The sequence below is a fragment of the Staurois parvus genome, unplaced genomic scaffold, assembly GCF_062004578.1.
Source record: "Staurois parvus isolate SC_StPar_1 unplaced genomic scaffold, SC_StPar_1.0 ptg000132l, whole genome shotgun sequence".
In the NCBI taxonomy this organism is placed as follows: domain Eukaryota; kingdom Metazoa; phylum Chordata; class Amphibia; order Anura; family Ranidae; genus Staurois; species Staurois parvus.
The window spans coordinates 3,471,799-3,487,950 of record NW_028317928.1 but is presented as its reverse complement, the minus strand read 5'-3'; the positions used below and the strand labels follow the sequence as shown (position 1 = coordinate 3,487,950).

General features: G+C 45.0%; 1 protein-coding gene across 1 annotated transcript in view; it reads left to right on the top strand.

The window, feature by feature from the left end:
- The window catches only part of LOC149466176 (uncharacterized), a 48,436-nt gene that overhangs the window by 5,881 nt on the left and 26,403 nt on the right, over window positions 1–16,152 (top strand). The window contains exons 5-7 of the mRNA XM_089672711.1: window positions 77–174; window positions 3,327–3,429; window positions 10,539–11,402. Of these exons, the coding sequence (XP_089528837.1) occupies window positions 77–174; window positions 3,327–3,429; window positions 10,539–11,402 (1,065 nt within the window). The remainder of the gene's footprint in view (window positions 1–76; window positions 175–3,326; window positions 3,430–10,538; window positions 11,403–16,152) is intronic.

Below are 16,152 nucleotides of genomic sequence, written 5' to 3'. Positions count from 1 at the left end.
TTCTGCCGTAGGTAAACACATCCCCCTATATAAAGACATAGAAACAATACATTCAGTCAGTGTGTGTTGCCTACAGATGGATCCAGTAATGGGAACCCACCAGAGAGATGTCCCCGTCCTCTGTATTCCCGGGACTCCACACAGGAACATCAGGAGATCCCTCAGGAGGATCAGGTAGGTGGAATTGAAAGTCTTTTTTAAGCAGAATTCTAGCCAGATATAAAAGACAAGAATTAGCTCTGTATTCAACGATACATACTGCAATATACACTATATTGCCCCAAGTATTGGTCGGCCAGCCTTTCTATGCATATGACCTTTAATGGCCCCCTCAGTCTTAGTCCATAGGGTTCCATATTGAGTTGGCCCACCCTTTGCAGCTATAACAGCTTCAACTCTTCTGGGAAGGCTGTCCACAAGGTTTAGGAGGGTGTCTATGGGAAGGTTGGACCATTCTTCCAGAAGCACATTTGTCAGGTCAGGCACTGATGTCGGGGGAGGAGGCCTGGCTTGCAGTCTCCGCTCTAATTCATCCCAAAGGTGTTCTATGGGGTTGAAGTCAGGACTCTGTGCAGGCCAGTCAAGTTCTTCCACCCCAAACTGGCTCCTTCATGTCTTTATGGACCTTGCTTTGTGCACTGGTGCGCAGTCATGATGGAACAGGAAGGGGCCATCCCCAAACTCTTCCCACAAAGTTGGGGGCATGAAATTGTCCAAAGTTTCTTGTTTTGCTGATGCCTCAAGAGTTCCCTTCACTGGAACTAGGGGGCCAAGCCCAACCCCTGAGGAACAACCCCACACCATAATCCCCCCTCCACCAAACTTTACACTTGGCACAATGCAGTGGGGCAAGTACCGTTCTGGCAACCGCCAAACCCAGACACATCCATCGGATTGGCAGATAGAGAAGCCTGATTGGTCACTCCAGAGAACACATCTCCATTGCTCTAGAGTCCAGTGGCGGTGTGCTTTACACCACGGCATCCGACGCTTTGCATTGCACTTGGTGATGTAAGGCTTGGATGCAGCTGCTCGGCCATGGGAACCCATTCCATGAAGCTCTCTATGCACTGTTGTTGGGCTTAACTGAAGGCCACACCAAGTTTGGAGGTCTTTAGCTATTGACTCTGCAGACAGTTGGTGACTTCTGTGCGCTTCAGCATGTGCTGACCCCGCTCTGTCATGTGACATGGCCTACCACTTGGTGGCTGAGTTGCTCTTGTTCCCAGTTGCTTCCACTTTGTTATAATCCCACTAACAGTTGAGCGTGGAATATTTAGTAGCCAGGAAATGTCACGGATGGACTTATTGCACAGGTGACAACCTATCACGGGACCACGCTTGGAGTCACTGAGCTCCTGAGAGCGACCCATTCTTTCACCAATGTTTGTAGAAGCAGTCTGCATGCCTAGGGGCTTGATTGTATACACCTGTGGCCATGGAGGGGATTGGAACACCCGAATCACATGATTTGGAGGGCTGGCCCAATACTTTTGGCAATATAGTGTATTTTGTAAATGCTAGTAGTGTAAGTACCTGCCTCTTGCAGTCTCTATAGAGCAGAGCTCAGACAGAGGGAAGGAGAATGTGCACAAGCAGCCAGATTATGTAAAGCTCAGGACTGGATGGACAAACAGCTCTCATATATGTGTTAGGCTACTTTCAACCGCATGACCATTAAATCCTGTGGAACTCTTCACAATGGTCAGTTGTGGGCCGTTGCATTTTTTTTTTTAAATGTCCTGCAAGCTGCATTTTTTGTGCAGTTAAAAAAAAGCACCAAAAACACACTTCCACCCAGAAATGAATGGAAAACACATCAAAAACGTGGCAAAGATACATAAAAAATGCATCCACCGTTGCATTTTTGATGCAATTTTTCAGCCGTTTTTTTTTTCACAGGTGCAAAATGCACCAAAAACGTGGCAAAAATGGATATACTTTTTTTCACTGCGTTTGCAACGGAGAAGTGATCAAGTAGCCTTAACTGTGTATTTGGCCCTTTGCCTGGAGTTCAGCATGAAATAATAACATTAAAGTGTTACTAAACACACAACAGTACAATCAGTCTGTAGATGCAGTAAAGCACGCTTGTTATACTCACTGTGGAACCTAAGGGGCTAATCCTCCGCATTATGTAAAAAGGATGTTTGATCCTGACTTCTCTGATCTTCCCCTTTTTCCAGTGTCCCCCTCTTATCTCCTGATAACACATATCATGTGGAGTCACTCTGCACATGCTCAGTTTGGTGTGTATTGCTAGAGAGATTCTTTTTTTTTTTCTTGGGAGAGTGCATGTGATCAGCACAGGGCCAATCATCACTGCCCAGACAGAGGTCAGGGGTTCTGCATCCTCCTAGAGCAGAAAGCCAGTGCTCTGCTGGATACTGATAGAAGTCACAAGACTGCTACATACTGCTGATGAGAAAAGGGATTTAGCAGTTTATATTTGCTAAAATAATTGCATTTCCATGTTGTGTGTACTGTGGGAGACCAGCTAGAGTGAATGCAGGGTCCAGGGAGACCAGATATAGTGAATGCAAAGGTCCCGGGAGACCAGATATAGTGAATGCAGGGTCCGGGGAGAGCAGATATAGTGAATGCAGGGTCCGGGGAGACCAGATATAGTGAATGCAGGGTCTGGGGAGAGCGGATATAGTGAATGCAGGGTCCGGGGAGACCAGATATAGTGAATGCAGGGTCCGGGGAGACCAGATATAGTGAATGCAGGGTATGGGCAGAGCGGATATAGTGAATGCAGGTTCCGGGGAGAGCAGATATAGTGAATGCAGGGTCCGGGGAGACCGGATATAGTGAATGCAGGGTCCAGGGAGACCAGATATAGTGAATGCAGGGTCCAGGGAGACCAGATATAGTGAATGCAGGGTCTGGGGAGACCAGATATAGTAAATGCAGGGTCCGGGGAGAGCAGATATAGTGAATGCAGGGTCCGGGGAGAGCAGATATAGTGAATGCAGGGTCTAGGGAGAGCGGATATAGTGAATGTAGGGTCCTTGGAGAGCGGATATAGTGAATGCAGGGTCCGGGGAGAGCGGATATAGTGAATGCAGGGTCCGGGGAGAGCGGATATAGTGAATGCAGGGTCCTGGGAGACCGGATATAGTGAATGCAGGGTCCGGGGAGACCAGATATAGTGAATGCAGGGTCTGGGGAGAGCGGATATAGTGAATGCAGGGTCCGGCGTTTAGCAATACTTTAAGCTTTCCTAAGTAATAGCACAGGAACAAGTAATTTTGAAAATATGAGCTGACATTATTATGTGTGTCCAACGGACAAGACATCTTTGTGCTTTGTGACTCATCTAGGGTGAAGACCTGATTATTATTAAGGTTGAAGACATAGATGATGAAGAAACATATATAGGGGGTGATGAGCTGTGTAAGGAAATCCCTCCAGAGATCAGCCCAGGTGAGGCATAAACACTAAATCCAGAGAAGAGTCCCAGATCCTCCTTGTTCAGTCACTACAACAATCTCTTCTTCTCCCTCCTCCTTTGTCAGTAGACAGTAATAGGGGGACAGTATGTGCCCAGTGGGGGGGTCAGGAGCCATCAGCCTCTATTAGACTCCTGTAAGAGGTACTCCAGGACCCATGTTAGAAGCAGTAGGTAATTCGAATAGAATGTCTAACAGCCATTGATCTTTTACCTGCAGAAAACCTAAAGAGCTCATTCACACAAGTGCAGTGACTTCCATTAGTGTCAACCCCATTCACCACTAATACACGCAGGAACAATTGTTTCCTATGTGCCCACTTTGCATTTAAAGCAGAGCTTCACCCAAAATGGAAGGTTCCACTTGTCTTCCTTCCCCCCTCCTCTTTAGGTTTTGGCACTCTGTTTCCTTTTTTTGGTGGTGGTGGTGGTGGTGGTGGTGGGGGGGGGGGGTACCTTGCTTCAACAGATACCACTCCCACTTCTGGTCAGATCATGGTTGTGATCCAAGTGGAAATTCAGCTCCCCTTCCTTCCCCCACAGCCTCCTGAGACACGTTGCAGGTCTCAGAAAGCTGGGGGACCATTCACAAAGCGCAGTGAGAAGCCACCAGCAGCCACATCTGCCTGCACATGGACCCAAAGACAGCTGAAGATCTGGCTCAGGTGAGGGCATTGCTGGATCCCTGGACAGGGAAGTGTCCTATTATTAAAAGTCAGCAGCTCAGCTGGCTCAGGTGAGGACATCGCTGGATCCCTGGACAGGGAAGTGTCCTGTTATTAAAAGTCAGCAGCTCAACTGGCTCAGGTGAGGAAATTGCTGGATCCCTGGACAGGGAAGTGTCCTATTAATAAAAGTCAGCAGCTCAGCTCAGCCGGCTCAGGTGAGGACATTGCTGGAACCCTGGACAGGGAAGTGTCCTATTATTAAAAGTCAGCAGCTCAGCTCAACAGGCTCAGGTGAGGGCATTGCTGGATCCCTGGACAGGGAAGTGTCCTATTATGAAAAGTCAGCAGCTCAGCTCAACAGGTTCAGGTGAGGACATCGCTGGATCCCTGGACAGGGAAGTGTCCTATTATTAAAAGTCAGCAGCTCAGCTCAGCTGGCTCAGGTGAGGACATCGCTGGATCCCTGGACAGGGAAGTGTCCTATTATTAAAAGTCAGCAGCTCAGCTCAGCTGGCTCAGGTGAGGACATCGCTGGATCCCTGGACAGGGAAGTGTCCTATTATGAAAAGTCAGCAGCTCAGCTCAGCTGGCTCAGGTGAGGACATCGCTAGATCCCTGGACAGGAAAGTGTCCTATTATGAAAAGTCAGCAGCTCAGCTGGCTCAGGTGAGGACATCACTGGATCCCTGGACAGGGAAGTGTCCTATTATTAAAAGTCAGCAGCTCAGCTGGCTCAGGTGAGGACATCGCTGGATCCCTGGACAGGGAAGTGTCCTTTTATTAAAAGTCAGCAGCTCAGCTGGCTCGGGTGAGGACATCGCCGGATCCCTGGACAGGGAACTGTCCTTTTATTAAAAGTCAGCAGCTCAGCTCAGCTGGCTCGGGTGAGGACATCGCTGGATCCCTGGACAAGGAAGTGTCCTATTATTAAAAGTCAGCAGCTCAGCTGGCTCAGGTGAGGACATTGCTGGATCCCTGGACAGGGAAGTGTCCTATTAATAAAAGTCAGCAGCTCAGCTGGCTCAGGTGAGGACATTGCTGGAACCCTGGATAAGGAAGTGTCCTGTTATTAAAAGTCAGCAGCTCAGCTGAACAGGCTCAGGTGAGGACATTGCTGGATCCCTGGACAGGGAAGTGTCCTTTTCTTAAGAGTCAGCAGCTCAGCTCAGCTGGCTCGGACATCACTGGATCCCTGGACAAGGAAGTGTCCTATTATTAAAAGTCAGCAGCTCAGCTGGCTCAGGTGAGGACATTGCTGTATCCCTGGACAGGGAAGTGTCCTATTAATAAAAGTCAGCAGCTCAGCTGGCTCAGGTGAGGACATTGCTGGAACCCTGGAGAGGGAAGTGTCCTATTATTAAAAGTCAGCAGCTCAGCTCAACAGGCTCAGGTGAGGACATTGCTGGATCCCTGGACAGGGAAGTGTCCTATTATTAAAAGTCAGCAGCTCAGCTCTGCTGGCTCAGGTGAGGACATCGCTGGATCCCTGGCCAGGAAAGTTTCCTATTACTAAATGTCAGCAGCTCAGCTCAGCAGGCTCGGGTGAGGACATCGCTGGATCCCTGGACAGGGAAGTGTCCTATTAATAAAAGTCAGCAGCTCAGCTCAGCTGGCTCAGGTGAGGACATTGCTGGAACCCTGGACAGGGAAGTGTCCTATTATTAAAAGTCAGCAGCTCAGCTCAACAGGCTCAGGTGAGGACATTGCTGGATCCCTGGACAGGGAAGTGTCCTATTATTAAAAGTCAGCAGCTCAGCTCAGTTGGCTCAGGTGAGGACATTGCTGGAACCCTGGACAGGGAAGTGTCCTATTATTAAAAGTCAGCAGCTCAGCTCAACAGGCTCAGGTGAGGGCATTGCTGGATCCCTGGACAGGGAAGTGTCCTATTATGAAAAGTCAGCAGCTCAGCTCAACAGGTTCAGGTGAGGACATCGCTGGATCCCTGGACAGGGAAGTGTCCTATTATTAAAAGTCAGCAGCTCAGCTCAGCTGGCTCAGGTGAGGACATCGCTGGATCCCTGGACAGGGAAGTGTCCTATTATTAAAAGTCAGCAGCTCAGCTCAGCTGGCTCAGGTGAGGACATCGCTGGATCCCTGGACAGGGAAGTGTCCTATTATGAAAAGTCAGCAGCTCAGCTCAGCTGGCTCAGGTGAGGACATCGCTAGATCCCTGGACAGGGAAGTGTCCTATTATGAAAAGTCAGCAGCTCAGCTGGCTCAGGTGAGGACATCACTGGATACCTGGACAGGGAAGTGTCCTATTATTAAAAGTCAGCAGCTCAGCTGGCTCAGGTGAGGACATCGCTGGATCCCTGGACAGGGAAGTGTCCTATTATTAAAAGTCAGCAGCTCAGCTCTGCAGGCTCAGGTGAGGACATCACTGGATCCCTGGACAGGGAAGTGTCCTTTTATTAAAAGTCAGCAGCTCAGCTCAGCTGGCTCGGGTGAGGACATCGCTGGATCCCTGGACAAGGAAGTGTCCTATTATTAAAAGTCAGCAGCTCAGCTGGCTCAGGTGAGGACATTGCTGGATCCCTGGACAGGGAAGTGTCCTATTAATAAAAGTCAGCAGCTCAGCTGGCTCAGGTGAGGACATTGCTGGAACCCTGGATAAGGAAGTGTCCTGTTATTAAAAGTCAGCAGCTCAGCTGAACAGGCTCAGGTGAGGACATTGCTGGATCCCTGGACAGGGAAGTGTCCTTTTCTTAAAAGTCAGCAGCTCAGCTCAGCTGGCTCGGACATCACTGGATCCCTGGACAAGGAAGTGTCCTATTATTAAAAGTCAGCAGCTCAGCTGGCTCAGGTGAGGACATTGCTGTATCCCTGGACAGGGAAGTGTCCTATTAATAAAAGTCAGCAGCTCAGCTGGCTCAGGTGAGGACATTGCTGGAACCCTGGAGAGGGAAGTGTCCTATTATTAAAAGTCAGCAGCTCAGCTCAACAGGCTCAGGTGAGGACATTGCTGGATCCCTGGACAGGGAAGTGTCCTATTATTAAAAGTAAGCAGCTCAGCTCAGCTGGCTCGGGTGAGGACATCGCTGGATCCCTGGACAGGGAAGTGTCCTTTTATTAAAAGTCAGCAGCTCAGCTCAGCTGGCTCGGGTGAGGACATCGCTGGATCCCTGGACAAGGAAGTGTCCTATTATTAAAAGTCAGCAGCTCAGCTGGCTCAGGTGAGGACATTGCTGGATCCCTGGACAGGGAAGTTTCCTATTAATAAAAGTCAGCAGCTCAGCTGGCTCAGGTGAGGACATTGCTGGAACCCTGGATAAGGAAGTGTCCTGTTATTAAAAGTCAGCAGCTCAGCTGAACAGGCTCAGGTGAGGACATTGCTGGATCCCTGGACAGGGAAGTGTCCTTTTCTTAAAAGTCAGCAGCTCAGCTCAGCTGGCTCGGACATCACTGGATCCCTGGACAAGGAAGTGTCCTATTATTAAAAGTCAGCAGCTCAGCTGGCTCAGGTGAGGACATTGCTGTATCCCTGGACAGGGAAGTGTCCTATTAATAAAAGTCAGCAGCTCAGCTGGCTCAGGTGAGGACATTGCTGGAACCCTGGAGAGGGAAGTGTCCTATTATTAAAAGTCAGCAGCTCAGCTCAACAGGCTCAGGTGAGGACATTGCTGGATCCCTGGACAGGGAAGTGTCCTATTATTAAAAGTCAGCAGCTCAGCTCTGCTGGCTCAGGTGAGGACATCGCTGGATCCCTGGCCAGGAAAGTTTCCTATTACTAAATGTCAGCAGCTCAGCTCAGCAGGCTCGGGTGAGGACATCGCTGGATCCCTGGACAGGGAAGTGTCCTATTAATAAAAGTCAGCAGCTCAGCTCAGCTGGCTCAGGTGAGGACATTGCTGGAACCCTGGACAGGGAAGTGTCCTATTATTAAAAGTCAGCAGCTCAGCTCAGTTGGCTCAGGTGAGGACATTGCTGGAACCCTGGACAGGGAAGTGTCCTATTATTAAAAGTCAGCAGCTCAGCTCAACAGGCTCAGGTGAGGGCATTGCTGGATCCCTGGACAGGGAAGTGTCCTATTATGAAAAGTCAGCAGCTCAGCTCAACAGGTTCAGGTGAGGACATCGCTGGATCCCTGGACAGGGAAGTGTCCTATTATTAAAAGTCAGCAGCTCAGCTCAGCTGGCTCAGGTGAGGACATCGCTGGATCCCTGGACAGGGAAGTGTCCTATTATTAAAAGTCAGCAGCTCAGCTCAGCTGGCTCAGGTGAGGACATCGCTGGATCCCTGGACAGGGAAGTGTCCTATTATGAAAAGTCAGCAGCTCAGCTCAGCTGGCTCAGGTGAGGACATCGCTAGATCCCTGGACAGGGAAGTGTCCTATTATGAAAAGTCAGCAGCTCAGCTGGCTCAGGTGAGGACATCACTGGATCCCTGGACAGGGAAGTGTCCTATTATTAAAAGTCAGCAGCTCAGCTGGCTCAGGTGAGGACATCGCTGGATCCCTGGACAGGGAAGTGTCCTATTATTAAAAGTCAGCAGCTCAGCTCTGCAGGCTCAGGTGAGGACATCACTGGATCCCTGGACAGGGAAGTGTCCTTTTATTAAAAGTCAGCAGCTCAGCTCAGCTGGCTCGGGTGAGGACATCGCTGGATCCCTGGACAAGGAAGTGTCCTATTATTAAAAGTCAGCAGCTCAGCTGGCTCAGGTGAGGACATTGCTGGATCCCTGGACAGGGAAGTGTCCTATTAATAAAAGTCAGCAGCTCAGCTGGCTCAGGTGAGGACATTGCTGGAACCCTGGATAAGGAAGTGTCCTGTTATTAAAAGTCAGCAGCTCAGCTGAACAGGCTCAGGTGAGGACATTGCTGGATCCCTGGACAGGGAAGTGTCCTTTTCTTAAAAGTCAGCAGCTCAGCTCAGCTGGCTCGGACATCACTGGATCCCTGGACAAGGAAGTGTCCTATTATTAAAAGTCAGCAGCTCAGCTGGCTCAGGTGAGGACATTGCTGTATCCCTGGACAGGGAAGTGTCCTATTAATAAAAGTCAGCAGCTCAGCTGGCTCAGGTGAGGACATTGCTGGAACCCTGGAGAGGGAAGTGTCCTATTATTAAAAGTCAGCAGCTCAGCTCAACAGGCTCAGGTGAGGACATTGCTGGATCCCTGGACAGGGAAGTGTCCTATTATTAAAAGTCAGCAGCTCAGCTCTGCTGGCTCAGGTGAGGACATCGCTGGATCCCTGGCCAGGAAAGTTTCCTATTACTAAATGTCAGCAGCTCAGCTCATCAGGCTCGGGTGAGGACATCGCTGGATCCCTGGACAGGGAAGTGTCCTGTTATTAAAAGTCAACAACTCAGCTCAGCTGGCTCAGGTGAGGACACCACTGGAGCCCTGGACAGGGAAGTTTCCTGTTATTAAAAGTCAACAACTCAGCTTAGCTGGCTCAGGTGAGGACACCGCTGGATCTACTATGAAAAGTTATGAAAACTCAGCTGGCTCAGGTGAGGACATCGCTGGATCCCTGGACAAGGAAGTGTCCTGTTATTAAAAGTCAGCAGCTCAGCTCAGCTGGCTCGGGTGAGGACATCGCTGGATCCCTGGAAAGGGAAGTGTCCTATTATTAAAAGTCAGCAGCTCAGCAGGCTCGGGTGAGGACATTGCTGACTGCTGTGCGGGGATAGGCAAGAGCTATCACTTTGTGCACTTTAAATAAAGTTATAAAAAAAGGAAACTGTGATGTGCTGAAATGCGCCTCACCCTCCTCACTGCAGCTGAAAACTGACAGCTGCCCACAATCTAAATAAGAGTGTCCTAATACCAAACATACAAACAACACAACAAAGACCAAACAACAAAAAACAACAACCAACCAAACAAACCAATAACAACAAGCAAACAACAAACAAAACAACCAATAAACAACAACCAACCAAACAACAAACACTTTTTTTTTTTTTTTTTTTAAGGATAGAGGTTAATTATTATTTATTTTACATTTATTTATTCATATATAATTACTATTTTTAAAAAAATATATTTTAATTTGAGCAGAAAATCACGCAAAACGCAAGTTAAAATGCGTAAAAAAAGCGCCAATTGCACGTTTCCATTCTTGTCTTTGAGAATAAAGACGTGCCAAAAATGTGCAAATCTGCCCAATTTGAGCTCCAAAACTTTTTTGAGCTTCAGGCGTTCTGCTTCAGGTGACTTGGAGTGGAGATGTGAACCGTCTCCATAGAGGAATATTGATTCCCCCCCCCCCCCCCCCTGAACATTTTGGAGCTTCGAGCTTCGCGCTGCAAAACGCTCCAGTGTGAATGGGGACTTTTTTGAACAAGCTGAAGTTAGAAGCTGATTGGCTGCCATGCACAGCTGCACCAGATTTTGCACCCTCCAGTGTTAGTAAATCCACCCCAGCACGGTATACAGAACATTTATTTCCACTTTTCTCCTCATATTTCCATCAGATGGAAGACACGTCAGGAATATTGCTGATAAACACGCCGTCATGTCTCCAGATGGGGAAACAGATGACGACATTGCTTCCAGTTCTTCAGATGAAGCCCCCCTCACCCCAGATCTCCATCCAGATCTTCCCACCACAGATCTGTTCTCTGATCCCTCTACACATGGTAGGTTTCTTCCCGACTGCTCACCTCCACATCACAGAGTAAGAAAAACTCGTTTTACAGACGGAAAAAACGTTATCGCCCATCGACCAGCTCATGCTGGGGAAATGCCTTATTCATGTACCGAATGTGGGAAATATTTTCCATGGAAAGCACTCCTCATCAGACACCAGAGAACCCACACTGGAGAGAAGCCGTTCTCGTGTTCTGTGTGTGGGAAATGTTTTGCTCAGAAGTCCATTCTTGTCCGACACGAAAAGGTTCACGTAGACGAGAAGCCCTTCTCTTGTTCTGAATGCGGGAAGCGCTTCCGGCAGAAGTCCGATCTCGCTATACACGAAAGGGTTCACACGGCTGAGAAGCCATTTTCCTGTCCCGAATGCAGTCAGAGTTTTACGCAGAGGGGGAATCTAATGTCGCACCTGAGGAGGCACACGGGGGTGAAGCCGTTTTCCTGTTCTGAGTGTGGGAAATGTTTCTCCTGGAAAATGCTTCTCATAAAACACCAACGGATGCACACGGGAGAGAAGCCCTATTCCTGCTTGGCATGCGGGAAATGCTTTACCGATAATGCGAATCTTCTGCAGCATGAACGAATTCACACCGGTGACTACCCGTACACCTGCCCACACTGTGCAAGAGGCTTTGCCCATAAATCAAGCCTGGTCCGACATGAGAGGGTCCACATGGGCGGTCAGCCATGTTCGTAAAAAAAAAAAAGCAATCCGCAGTCCCTTTTCTCAATTGCAACAAAAATCTGTTCCTGTGTCAGGATGAGTTAGGCCGGCCATACACTATACAATTTTCTGTCCAATTTCCTTTCGATTTACCTTCAACCATGTAGTGCAAGGGCCTGCCTAACTGGATACAATTGAAAGTGTTGTTTGGGTTTGACCTCATAGTATATGGATCAGGGGCGGACGGACCATTTGGAAACTCGGGCACTGCCCGGGGTCAGTAGGGGGCCCCATGAGATGCCCCTGGTACCTTTTTCATAGGCTTTTTGAGTTTGGGCAAGGACACAGGGGCCCCATGATCCCCTATTGCCCGGGGGCCTCATGAGTTGTCAGTCCGCCCCTGATATGGCTTGATAGCCAGGCAGCTGGCATTTCCAGATGGGAGGACTCAAATAGTAGCCTACATATTTCTGTCGGTAGATGTTTCTTTCAATTGTGCTAGCCATGGGGATTATTTGCTGTCTGGGGCAGAATTGCAGGCATTTCCAAGAGCAAATAAATGAGTTCCTTTGATGCTGGGTGGAAAGATATCCATATGAAAGAAAAATATATTGGCAATATATTTTAAAAATATTCTCAAATATATTGCTATATATTTGAAATGCTACAATTTTGGTCGTATTCAATATATATATAAAAATATATATATATATATATATATATATACACAGTGGTGTTCAAAATAATAGCAGTCAGACATCACTAACCTGATCAATCACTGTTTTTGGTAGAAATGATATTTCTACATGGCAAATAATGTACTAGCAGGTGTAGTAGAGTAATAGAAATCCAACAGACCCAACAGTCACGACATGCATGCTGCTGATTCTGTGTAATTGAATCACTAATTGAAAGGGGCATGTTCAAAATAATAGCAGTGTGGAGTTCTATTAGTGAGGTCATTCATTCTTTGAAAAACAGGTGGCAATTATTGCCCTTATTTAAGGAAGGAAGGCAGCAAATGTTGTACATGCTGGTTACAGTGCATTTCTCTCTGAAATTCTGAGGAAAATGGGTCGTTCCAGACATTGTTCAGAAGAACAGCGTACCCTGATTAAAAAGTTGATTGGAGAGGGGAAAACATATAAATAAGTGCAGAAAATGATCGGCTGCTCAGCTAAAATGATCACAAATGCTTTAAAATGGCAACCAAAACCTGAAAGACGTGGAAGAAAACAAAAACTTACCATTGGAATGGATAGAAGAATAGCCAAAATGGCAAGGACTCCGCCAACAATCAGCTCCAGGAAGATCAAAGAAGGTCTAAAGTTACCTGTGAGTACTGTTACAATTAGAAGACGCCTATGTGAAGCCAAGCTATCTGCAAGAAGCCCCCGCAAAGTCCCACTGTTGAAAAAAAGACATGTGCTGAAGAGGTTACAATTTCCAAAGAGCACATTGACTGGCCTAAAGAGAAATGGCGCAACATTTTGTGGACTGATGAATGTAAGATTGTTCTTTTTGGGTCTAGTGGCCGGAGACAGTTTGTCAGACGACCCCCAAACACTGAATTCAAGCCACAGTACACTGTGAAGACAGTGAAGCATGGTTGCGCAAGCATCATGATATGGGGATGTTTCTCATACTACGGTGTTGGGCCTATTTATCACATACCAGGGATCATGGATCAGTTTGAATACATCAGAATACTTGAAGAGGTCATGCTGCCTTATGCTGAAGAGGAAATGCCCTTGAAATGGGTGTTCCAACAAGACAATGACCCCAAACACACCAGTAAACGTCCAACATCTTGGTTCCAGACCAACAAGATTGACGTTATGGAGTGGCCAGCCCAATCCCCGGATCTTAATCCAATAGAAAACTTGTGGGGTGACATTAAAAATGCAGTTTCTGAGGCAAAACCAAGAAATAGAGAAGAACTGTGGAATGTAGTCCAATCATCCTGGGCTGGAATACCTGTTCACAGGTGCCAGAAGTTGGTTGACTCCATGCAACACAGATGTCCAGCAGTTCTCAGAAACAGTGCTTATACAACTAAATATTCATTAAGTGATTCAAAAGAAAGCAAAATCTTCAAACATTTTTCAGTTTATATAGTGAATGTTTGAGTTTGTAAAGAAGAATACAAAACTGCTATTTTTTTGAACAGTCTAATATTCACTTTTCTTCAATTATTTTAGAGAAACAACACAAATTTGATCTATTTTTCTTCATGTTTTGATTTGGAATAGAATGTGTCGTGTTCCCAATGCATTTGTGTGTATGGAAATAAAAGCTGTTAGAAGGATTTTGAGCTTCATTCACTTTTTTAAACACACTGCTATTATTTTGAACACAACTGTATATACACACATACACTTCAAAATATATTTCAATTTAAAAAAAAAAAAATAAAAAAATATGTATATATATATATATATATATATATATATATATACATACATACATACATACATACATACATACATACACACATACATACACACACACTGCATGTTGAAATGCATTTTTATTACAAAATATGTAAAAAATAGTTTTAAAAATACATTTCAAATATATTGTATGCCTTTAAAAATACAAATCTACATTTTTGGAATGAATTTAAAAATATATGTTAAAACAACTTTTTTATATGTTAAAAAAAATCTGAAGAAAATATTTAAAAAAAAATATAGTTTTAAAAAATATATTCTTCAGATTTTTTTAACATATAAAAAAGTCATTTTAACGTATATTTATTTATTTATTTCAGATACTTATATAGCGCCATCAGTTTATGCAGCGCTTTACATATATATATAGTACATTCATATCAGTCCCTAACCCTCAAGGAGCATACAATCTAAAGTCCCTAACTCACATCCATACATACATATACTAGGGCCAATTTAGGCAGGAGCCAATTCACCTACCAGCATGTCTTTGGAGTGTGGGAGGAAACGGGAGTACCCAGAGGAAACCCACACAGGCACACAGGGAGAACATGCAAACTCCAGGTAGGCGGTGCCGTGACTGGGATTGGAACCGACCCTAGTACTGCCAGGCGGAAGTGCTAACCATTTAGCCACTGTGCTGCCCAGTATATTTTTACATATATTTGTAAATGCATTCCAAAAATTTTGATTTTTTTTTTTTAAAGACATACAGTATATTTGAAATATCTGAAAAATCTGAAGAAAATAATTTAAAAAAATATATAGTTTTAAAAAATATATTCTTCAGATTTTTTTTAACATATAAAAAAGTCATTTTAATGTATATTTTTACATATATTTGTAAATGCATTCCAAAAATGTAGATTTTTATTTTTAAAGACATACAGTTTATTTGAAATATCTGAAAAATCTGAAGAAAATATTTAAAAAAAAATATAGTTTTAAAAAATATATTCTTCAGATTTTTTTTAACATATAAAAAAGTAATTTTAATGTATATTTTTACATATATTTGTAAATGCATTCCAAAAATGTAGATTTTTATCTTTAAAGACATACAGTATATTTAAAATGTATTTTTAAAAATATTTTTCATATATTTTCTAATAAAAACACATTTCAACATACGGTGTGTGTGTGTATGTGTGTATATATCTATATATCTATATAGAGATATATATTTATTGAAATATATTGAAAACGGCCAAAATTGTAGCATATCAAATGTATGTCAATATATTTGGGAAGAATATTTTTAAAATATATTGCAAATATATTTTTCTTCCAAGTGGGTAGGATCTTCTCTTCCTTCCTTCGTCCCACTCTCCTCTTCCTCTCATCATCGATGTGCAGTTCCCCCTCCCAGCCCCATAAATACTTACCTGAGCCCGAGAGCGGTGGCTCTCTCTCCGCTCTCTCTTTGCTCACTGGCCATAAAGGCATCAGTGGAGGCCATTGGCTCCTGCTACTGTCAATCACAGCCTGTGAGCGGAGAGTGGGAGCAGGGCTGAGCCGTGTTCTGTGTGGCAATGGACACACAGCGCATCTCGGGATTGAGCCGGCATGAGTGCCCCCATAGCAAGCAGCTTTCTCTTGGGGCACTCGGTAGGGAGGAGGAGCCAGAAGCACTGGAGGGGGACCCCAAAAGATTAGAAACAGGGCTTCTCTGTGCAAAACCATTGCAGAACAGGCAAGTATGACATATTTATTACTTTAACCCTTTCTAGTCCGGACACTTTTACCCCCTTCCTGTCCAGGCTAATTTTCAGCTTTCAGTGCTATCACACTTTGAATGACAATTGCGCGGTCATGCAACTCTGTACCCATATGAATTGTTTAGCATTTTTTTGTGACAGATAAAGCTTTATTTTGGTGGTATTTATTCACCGCTGGGATTTTTATTTTTTTTTGCTATGTAAATGAAAAAGTCCAAACATTTTTTTAAAAAAAAGTGTTTTTCTTATACATTTTGCAAATAAATGGTATTTCATCGTAAATCTTGGCCAAAATTTATTCCGTTATTATTTTAGTAAAAGAAAAAAAATAACCCAAATTAGTTTATAACCAAAATTAAAATTTTTTAACTTTTTTTTACATTTTTATTTTTTATATTATTATTTGTTTTTTTTTTTTTTTTTTACAAACTGTCACCTTAGCAGTACAGTGTCACCATAATGACACTGTACTACTTGTGGGGGGTGATGAAGATTTTTTGTTTTTTTACACTGATTGCTTTTACACCCATAAAGGCTGTAAAAGCAATGATTTCTCCTTCTCTCTGGCTGCATTCTTGCTGTGTGGGCTGTGATTGGTCACAGC